General features: G+C 53.9%; 1 protein-coding gene across 1 annotated transcript in view; it reads left to right on the top strand.

The window, feature by feature from the left end:
- LOC134038252 (cAMP-dependent protein kinase type I-beta regulatory subunit-like) overlaps positions 1–10,000 on the top strand; it is a 27,387-nt gene that overhangs the window by 17,118 nt on the left and 269 nt on the right. Inside the window, exons 4-5 of the mRNA XM_062483764.1 lie at positions 8,818–8,899; positions 9,839–9,909. Coding sequence (XP_062339748.1) covers positions 8,818–8,899; positions 9,839–9,909 — 153 coding nt within the window. The remainder of the gene's footprint in view (positions 1–8,817; positions 8,900–9,838; positions 9,910–10,000) is intronic.

A 10,000-nucleotide genomic window follows, 5' to 3' on the forward strand; every position in this document is an offset into this window, starting at 1 on the left:
CTGTAACAAGTCTGGTGGTGTCTGTACAGTAACAGTCTGGTCTGGTGGGTCTGTACAGTAACAAGTCTGGTGGGTCTGTACAGTAACAGTCTGGTCTGGTGGGTCTGTACTGTAACAAGTCTGGTGGGTCTGTACAGTAACAAGTCTGGTGGGTCTGTACAGTAACAGTCTGGTCTGGTGGGTCTGTACAGTAACAAGTCTGGTGGGTCTGTACAGTAACAGTCTGGTCTGGTGGGTCTGTACAGTAACAAGTCTGGTGGGTCTGTACAGTAACAGTCTGGTCTGGTGGGTCTGTACTGTAACAAGTCTGGTGGGTCTGTACAGTAACAGTCTGGTGAGTCTGTACTGTAACAGTCTGGTGGGTCTGTACTGTAACAGTCTGGTGGGTCTGTACTGTAACCAGTCTGGTGGGTCTGTACAGTAACAGTCTGGTGGGTCTGTACAGTAACAGTCTGGTCTGGTGGGACTGTACAGTAACAGTCTGGTGGGTCTGTACAGTAACAGTCTGGTCTGGTGGGTCTGTACAGTAACAGTCTGGTGGGTCTGTACTGTAACAGTCTGGTGGGTATGTACAGTAACAGTCTGGTCTGGTGGGACTGTACAGTAACAGTCTGGTGGGTCTGTACAGTAACAGTCTGGTCTGGTGGGTCTGTACAGTAACAGTCTGGTGGGTCTGTACTGTAACAGTCTGGTGGGTCTGTACAGTAACAGTCTTGTCTGGTGGGTCTGTACTGTAACAGTCTGGTGGGTCTGTACAGTAACAATCTGGTCTGGTGGGACTGTAAAGTAACAGTCTGGTGGGTCTGTACAGTAACAGTCTGGTGGGTCTGTACTGTAACAGTCTGGTATGGTGGGTCTGTACAGTAACAGTCTTGTGGGTCTGTACTGTAACAGTCTGGTCTGGTGGGACTGTACAGTAACAGTCTGGTGGGTCTGTACAGTAACAGTCTTGTGGGTCTGTACTGTAACAGTCTGGTATGGTGGGTCTGTACAGTAACAGTCTTGTGGGTCTGTACTGTAACAGTCTGGTCTGGTGGGACTGTACAGTAACAGTCTGGTGGGTCTGTACAGTAACAGTCTTGTGGGTCTGTACTGTAACAGTCTGGTCTGGTGGGTCTGTACAGTAACAGTCTTGTGGGTCTGTACTGTAACAGTCTGGTCTGGTGGGTCTGTACTGTAACAGTCTGGTGGGTCTGTACTGTAACAGTCTGGTGGGACTGTACAGTAACAGTCTTGTGGGTCTGTACAGTAACAGTCTGGTGGGTCTGTACAGTAACAGTCTCGTCTGATGGTTCTGGAGAGAAACACAGACCTTAGTTAAAAAAATGTTACATTGTTGTATTGTATTGTATATTGTATTTGATAATATGCACGTTCGTGTGGCAGACAAATGTCTTTCATTTTTCTGTTTTTTCATGTCATTAGTTTTGAATTACTGTCTCAATCTTCCTATCAGTTTGTCCTCAAACAGCTCTCTTTAGGACCCAGCTGGCTGCTGGTGACTCCCTCAGAGCAACAGGGGGGGAAATGTCAGAGAACAAAGTGCCTCACTTGTCCTCTGCCTACAGAGGCTGTAGCTCACATGTCTATGAATTGAGGCTGGGGTTGAGGCTGGTCTGAGGCTGGGGTGGAGGCGGGGGTTGAGGCGGGGTTGAGGCTGGGGTGAAGTCTTGAAGGAGCATGTTGGGTTCACCGTGAGGGGTGACACCAGCACGACCATGACAGACCACTGGCTCCCTATCCTTCTCCCTCAATCATCACTCCATCCCAGCCTGGTTGGTTTTATCAGCCCTGGCCCCCATGGGAAAACCATCTCTCTCTCTCTCTCTCTCTCTTCTCTCTCTCTCTCTCTCTCTCTCTCTCTCTCTCTCTCTCTCTCTCTCTCTCTCTCTCTCTCTCTCTCTCTCTCTCTCTCTCTCTCCCTCTCTCTCCCTTCCTCCCTCTCTCTCACTCTGCCTGTGAACCACTGAGGTCAGAGAACAGACCGAATTTTCACAGAGCATCCCTCAAGCTGCCCCTCACGCATCCCTGTCCTGCCGCTCCTCCTCCCCCTCCCCCGTCCCGCTCTCTCTCATCTCCCTCGCCCTCGCCCTCCTCTTGGGGGCGGGGGGTGTGTGTGGACAATGCAGCTTTTTGTCATGGTGTTTTTTTTTAGACTGGTGGTGGTGGGGGGGGTGGCCTGCCCCATTCCCCCCCCCCCCACCCCCCCCGCCTCCATCACTCACCGTCTCTCGTCCATCAGTGTCCTGCCCCTGCCCATGATATCAGACATATCACTTACCCCCTGCCCCCTGCCCGCTGCACCCCCTACCCCCCCCCCCCCCCCGCCCCGCTTCACTCCATCTCCTTCTCTCCTCTCTCACTCTGTCTCCTCTCTCACTCCATCCCCTCTCTTACGCCATCTCCTTCTCTCTTCTCTCCATCTCCCCTCCTCTCTCTCTCTCTCTCTCTCTCTCTTCTCTCCATCTCCCCTCCTCTCTTTCTCTCTCTCTCTCTCTCTCTCTCTCTCTCTCTCTCTTTCTCTCTCTCTCTCTCCATCTCCTTCTCTCCCCTCGTTCCTGCCCTCCTCCTGTTCTCCCGTGCGCGAGGCCGGCTGGCTCGGCTCCACCTCGTCTCGTCTTGGGAATCTCAGGCTCCGGCGTGTGGGGAATGTGCTCGCCGTGCTGGAAGTGAATTCTTTTTACCTTCTGCCTCGGTCTTTGTTTTCTCTCTCTCTCTCTCTCTCCATCATCCCGTCTGAAGTCTCTAAGCCTGGCCCTCGGTCCGTTCTTTCTCAGGGAACGGGGGGGGGGGGGGGGTACTGTGCCAAGCACCACGCACACACACACCCTGAGCGCACACACACACACAGAAAAACGTTTCTGTTTTGGGTCTTTTTTGTTATTTTTTCTTCAGTTCCTGAGTGAAATTTTCGACCAAAATCCAGCTTTTCTTCTCTCACGAGGCTGCTCTCTGACCCGGTTCTTTGTCGGTCCAAGTGGGAACGTCGTGGAGTCGCAGCCGGCGTCGGCGCCGTCGTGGCACTAAGCACGCGGCGCCGAGCTTCAAAGACGTACCTTCTCTCACAAACGGTTTACTCCTAACGGTAGGAGGTGTGTGTGTGTGGGGGGGGTACCCTTATGATAATGCCCTCCCCGTCCCCCCCCACCAGTGATGGCTTTGATGTTACGTTCAGTACCCCTGTCACAGACCCCCCCCCCCCCCTCCTTCCCAGCTCACACACACCTGCACAGACAGGCCGCAAACACCAGTTTCTCAAAGCAAGCGTGCAAAGGGGTGTGTGCGTGCGTGTAGCCATGTCCACACGCCTGTGTGTGCATGTCAGTGTGCGTGTGCATGTACCGTATGTGCGTGTCAGTGTGTGTGTGTGTGTGTGTGTGTAGACATGAGGGTAAAAGACTGGGTTCAAGTGAGCTGTGAGGAGTGGATGGAGGCTGTTCTCTCAGTAACATGGGGGTGGACACATGGCTGCGTAACCCTCCGCCGCCTCGCACCAGCCTGGGGCTTGGCACTGCTCTGGAAGTCTGGCCACTGAGTCCAGTTGGCCGGGTGTGGGACACAGTGGCACCAGGGCGCCGAGGGCGGCGGGCCGGTCCGGCCCCAGTCGGCGGGGTGAACCTGGTGTCATGGGGAGGGGGGGTGGTTGGGGAGGGGGGGTGCGTGTCCCTTCAGTGCCTTCTCACCTCTGTGGGCTGAGGTGGGGAGGGTGGAGGTTGTGGTGGAGTGGCAGGGGGGGGGGGTGGACAAAGGAGTCCCTCATCGCCCAGGGTGGGCACTGGAGCCGGGCGATGCCCAGGCTAGACCAGGCTAGACCAGGCTAGACCAGGGTAGACCAGGGTAGACCAGGGTAGACCAGGCCAGGATAGACCAGGCCAGACCAGTCTAGACCAGACCCTACCAGGCTAACCCATGCCAGACCAGGCTAACCCAGGCCAGACCAGGCTAGCCCAGGCCAGACCAGGCTAACCCAGGCCAGGCCAGGCTAACCCAGGCCAGACCAGGCTAACCCAGGCCAGACCAGGCTAACCCAGGCCAGACCAGCAGCATAAACAGCCTGCCGCCTCTTCACAAGCTAAATCAGCCTGGGTAAACACACAGGACACTAATATAGTGTTGACGTGTATGTGCCAGTGACTGCTCTGTGTGTGTGTGTATGCGTGTGTGTGTGAATGTGTGCAGCCCAGGTCTTCCTCCTGGTCTTCACTGTCAGTTCAATTCAACGCTGTCTTTGAATGGACACACACCCACACAACACAAACAACCAATGCCCCAAAAAGTGGAAGTATTTGTTTGTATGGACATAGGCCTGTGCACATACCCAAACACACACACACACACACAGAGCAGTCACTCGCACGTCCACCCCAGCACGTGGATGTGCATGCCCACAAACACACACACACACACATACACACACACACACACATACACACACATACACACACCTTCCAGAAACGTGTTTCGGTCGGGAAAACAGCTTTGTGGAAATTAGAAACCAAAACAACAACGGAGTCTCGCCCTGTTTGCCGTCTTTCTGAAAATAGTGAATGAACGAGGGAAATAGGGGGGAAAGAGGGGGAGAGGTGGGAGGCCAGCCGGGGAGGCAGGGGATGTTTGATGCTCCCCTTGTTCCCCCTGTTGCCTCTGTTCTCTGTGCGGCCCCTGCGGTTCGGGGTTTTGGCTCCGTAGCCTCTTCACAGAGCTCCCGAGGGCCACTCGCTCACCACAGGCGCACGTCTTTAGCACGCGTCAATATTGGCTCGCGATTATTTCCGTGGATGGCCCTTGAGGATAAACGCACGCACGCCCGCCCCCCCCCCCCCCGTCGCAGGTTACAGTGCCAACACAACAGGAAGGCGGGGAGGGGTGAGGGGGGTGCAGGGGGGATGTGCGCGGGGGTGGGGGGGGCACGTTAGGGTGAGGGTGGGGAAGGGAAAGGGAGGAGGGGGGTGGGGGGGGGGAAATCCTAGAATCAGAAAAGGGGGGGGGGGGGCGCACTAATGAATATTTATTATTTACAAAACAAACAGAGATGATTTAACTCGGGCGTAACTGTGGGACGGCTATATTCTGGTCCTGGCTATACTGGGATTCCTGGCTAACCTCCGCCTAGAATAGCTTGGGTGAGGGGGGGAGGAGGGGGGGGGGGGGTAGTGGTCCAGGCACGGCAGGTGGTGAGGGAGGAGGAGGGGGGGAGGGGGGGGGAGGGGGTTAGAAAGAGGACAGGAGAGACTGGTAACCCTCCATCCTACAGGGGGATAGGTCAAATTGGTGAAAAACTAGAAAAGACCCAAGGGGCCAGGAAACTGCCGGACCCAGGCTGGGGCTTGACAGCTCCTCCTGGGGTTGAGAGGGCCGTGCAGCCTGGGTGCCAGCATGGGGGGGTCGAGACCTTCTCGTGAGACAGAGGTGGATGCTCTGGCTTTGTAAGTCAGAAGGAAGGAAGTCTTCATACCATAAACACGAGGTAAGTGTGTTCCTGTCAGCGTGCACGTGTTGTAAGAGATGAGCTCTGTGTTCGTGATTCGGCAGCATTGCCAGGTGGGCTGTCAGGGAGGAACAGTTGGCCGAAGCCAGAGTTTCCATTCAATCCAAGTTTTCATTCTTCCACTTCCAGTAGAAGTGATAAGTCGTGTAGTTTGATGTCAGATGTGTATATAAAGGAGGGATCTTTCAAGATCTCTCTCTCCCTCTCTCTCTCTTTCTCTTCCTCTCTCTCTCTCTTCCTCCCTCTCTCTCTCTCTCTCTCTCTCTCTCTCTCTCTCTCTCTCTCTCTCTCTCTCTCTCTCTAACTTTCTCTCTCTTCCTCTCCCTGGTGTGTGTGTGGGCTGTGTGTCTTTAAGCCTCTCTGACACATACACCCAGTAGACATACCTTTTGTCCCATCCTTCACTCATGACAGCTGTTGCACACAAACACACACACACACACACACACACACACACACACTCCACACAATATCACTAAGCCGCACTAGAGAAGTGATTAAAACAGTCATCATTTTTCACCCCCCGCCCTCACAGGTGAAATTCCAACAGCAACCCCTCCTCGTTTGCACACCCCAGAGGTCCTGAGGTGTGACGGCCCTGCCTTTTGAACTTGGTGGCTGTCCCCAAAGTCAGATATCTGTCTGGGATAAACTATCTGTTGGTGTGGGTGTTCTCTGCACTCAGTCGTTCACTGTCAACGTCTGGTGCAGTTAGTACCAGGAATTCCTGTACTGTTGTTCCTTTTAAAGACCGTCCGTGCAGCTGTTTGAATGTGTCTTGGTTTGTATGGGTGTTATCTGTGTGTGTGTGTGCGTGCGTGTGTGGTGGTGTGCGTGCGTGCGTGTGTGAATGTCTGTCCTGTCTGTCCGTCTCTGTTTCTCTGTTTGCGTGTTTGGTCTGTCTGCGTTAATGTCTCATCGATTTGGTATCTTGCCCTGTCTGTGGGATTAGGAAACAAATGGTACCTGTCTGAGTCTGTGAGACAGGAATAGAGGTCAGGTGTGTCTACCTGGAACACTCCAGAGTGACTCATCGCTCAGGAAGCTGGCCTATGCGTGTGTAAGTGTTTATTTGCCTGTGCATGTGTGCAGGACACGCGTATGGGTGTTTTCGTGTCGGTGAGCGCGCTTGTGGGAGTTTGTCCTCGCTACTGTCACGGCGTGAGGTGGGGTTGGACCCAAACGCAGGGGAGTTGGCAGGCATGGCAGAAACAAGGGTTTTATTCTCAAAACAGGGAACAGATAGGGTACTCACACAGACAGGTATGGTAAGGACAAGACAAAGACTGGACACAAAACAGAAACCCAAATACACAGAACCAAACGACACACAGGTGGACACAATAACGCTAACGAGAACAGGTGAAGACAATGACAGGGAAACACTAGGGCAGGGCAAAAAACTGAAACCGGGGGGGGCACGGCTGTGGCCGTGACAGCTACCTTGTTGGCTGCAACCCCGGTGTATGTCGTTCATCACCCCCCCCACACCATACACACACACACACACTTCCCATACAAACCTGTCGTTTTTTTAATCGGGCGGAGCTGGTTCGGAGATTCGGAGGCCTGTCAGTCAGCACCATGGTCACATCACGCAGTCTTGACACTCCTACTTTACAGCCAGGGGCGTCTTTTTAAGGCCAGGAACTCTTTCGCACTCCGACATGACTCCAGTACAGCGCAGGATGTGCGTCGCTTTTCTTTGTTGCCTCCGCCACCCCCTGGACCTCCTCCCTTAGTTCTGGTTCAGAACCAGAAAACGTGTTTGTTTTGTCTATAAAGTGTGTCATAACTTACTACTGAGTCTTCCTGCCTGAACCAGTGGAAAGTCCATAAGCGAAGGCTGGAACAGCCAGACGTATTCATAACCTACACACACACACACACACACCCTCCAATGTACATCCTAACACAAACTAACACACACACACAGCGTGGTGGTGGCAGTAGCAGTAAATTGGTACAGGCATCCGTCAGAAGGCCCATGACTCAGACACTGGAAAAACTTCTGGGTCTCCAAAGCCAGGGTAGATATCCATCAAATATGATTGCGGCTGGTAAGCGCTCCTGCGAACACAAACACACACACCACACACACACACCACACTCACACACACACACATATACCACACCACACACACACTCTCTCTCTCTCGAGCACAGACCAGGATCCAGAGAGTTCAAGCTAGGGTGATGGGAGAGGAGGGGGGAGGGGGGGGGGGGGGGTAATGAGACATGTATAGCCCAGAGGGAAGGAGGGAGGGAGGGAAGGAGGGAGGGAGAGAGGGAGAGAGGAAGGGAGGGGGACATACATCAGGGCCCAGCCCTGGTCCCCTCCCCAGACAGGCCCAGAGCCCAGACCCCTGGGAGCCCAGACCCCTGGGAGATCAGGGGTCTGGGCCCCTGATCCTCCATGCTACAGCTGACGTACGCCAGCACACAGACCCCACACTCTGCCTAGAGCTTACCGCCGTGATTGGACAGCCGAGCGGTATGTATGTAATGTAATGCACAGACGAGGACACACGTGCGTGCAGGCGCACAGATATGTGCCCTGCCCCCCAACCACACACACACACACACACACATGTAGGACCACACACACACAGTGGAGTGGATATGTGATCCAGCCAATCAGACCTCGGGGATACGAGTGTGTGAGGAAAGCTTGTCCGACTGGAAGGCATTAAGCAAGCCAGGGGATTTTCTCTCCCAAGTCTCTCCTACTGCTGCTGTCTATGTAGCTTAGCCTCTTACTGTTCCTGTCCATGTAGCTTAGCCTCTTACTGTTCCTGTCCATGTAGCGTAGCCTCCAACTGTTCCTGTCCATGTAGCTTAGCCTCCCACCGCTGCAATCATTGTAGCTTAGCCTCTCACTGTTCCTGTCCATGTAGCTTAGCCTCCCACCGCTGCAATCATTGTAGCTTAGCCTCTAACTGTTGCTATCCATGTAGCTTAGCCTCTCACTGTTGCTATACATGTAGCTTAGCCTCTCACTGTTGCTATCCATGTAGCTTAGCCTCTCACTGTTGCTATCCATGTAGCTTAGCCTCTCACTGTTGCTATCCATGTAGCTTAGCCTCTCACTGTTGCTATCCATGTAGCTTAGCCTCTCACTGTTGCTATCCATGTAGCTTAGCCTCTCACTGTTGCTATCCATGTAGCTTAGCCTCTCACTGTTGCTATCCATGTAGCTTAGCCTCTCACTGTTGCTATCCATGTAGCTTAGCCTCTCACTGTTGCTATCCATGTAGCTTAGCCTCTCACTGTTGCTATCCATGTAGCTTAGCGTCTCATCACCTCGTCATCCCCCTTTCCTCAAACAGTACAACTACTCTGAGTCTCTGAGGATGTCCCACACACTCGCTACACACCTGCAGGAGTATTTGAGGGCGTCCTCTCACGGAGGTATAGATGTCAAACCTGCCGACCATTTCTTTCCGTTTTCCCAAAGAGATAAATCCCTCGTTCCTGGGCTTGATGTCTGTGAACCTGACCCTCCAACCCGCCTATTTCAGGGCAATCTTTCACTGTAAATTGTTAATAAAGTGTCAAAAATCTGTTCATGAAGTTAGATATAAATCTTTGACACATTTCCACAGCTGCTCCCAGATGTTTATCACAGCCGGAAGATGCAGAGAGTTGGCTTGATGAAACACTTAATATAACCGACTCTAGTTGGCGTGGCAATCCGAACGCAGGCTCACAACGCAGGTGTGATGGTTTACTGCGTAGTAGACAGAGAGATGGAGATGAACAGACACCCACTGTCTACACATGCACACACACTTCCACTTCCATATAGACAGGCACACACACACTCACACAAACACACACAACCATAAAGACAATACCAAGCCTGTCACTGACCTGAATTCCACATAACCATACAACATGTGCTCATCATAGCCATTTTTCTACTGGCCCTTCACTGACAAGACAGCTCATCTCTCTCTCTCTCCCTCCATCCCTCTCCCCTCCCTCCTTGCCTCTCTCCCTCTCTCCTCTCCCTCTCCCTCTCCCTCTCCCTCTCCCTCTCCCTCTCCCTTCCCTCCTTGCCTCTCTCCCTCTCTCCTTTCCCTCTCTCCCTCCCTGTCCCTCTCTCCCTCCCTCCCTCTCTCCTTTCCCTCCCTCCCTCCCTCCCTCCCTCCCTCCCTCCCTCCCTCCCCTCCCTTCCTCTCCTTCTCCCTCTCTCCTTTCCCTCTCTCCCTCCCTGTCCCTCTATCCTTTCCCTCCCTCCCTCTCTCCTTTCCCTCCCTCCATCCCTCCCTCCCTCCCTCCCTTCCTCTCCTTCTCCCTCTCTCCTTGCCCTGCCTGCCTCCCTGATCCCTGTGTCTCCGTGCCAAGGGGCCCAGCGAGGAGGCGAGGGGGCCATGTGTCGTGTTGCGGGGGCCCAGGCAGAGTGGCGCTGTCGCTGGGTAGATTCCTGAGACGTCAGGCATAGTGGACGAGGGGGCTGGGGGGGGGGGGTGCGCGCCTCTGTGGCCGGTCTGCTCTCACACATGACCT

The sequence above is a fragment of the Osmerus eperlanus genome, chromosome 2 (genome assembly GCF_963692335.1).
Source record: "Osmerus eperlanus chromosome 2, fOsmEpe2.1, whole genome shotgun sequence".
Taxonomy (NCBI): Eukaryota; Metazoa; Chordata; class Actinopteri; order Osmeriformes; family Osmeridae; genus Osmerus; species Osmerus eperlanus.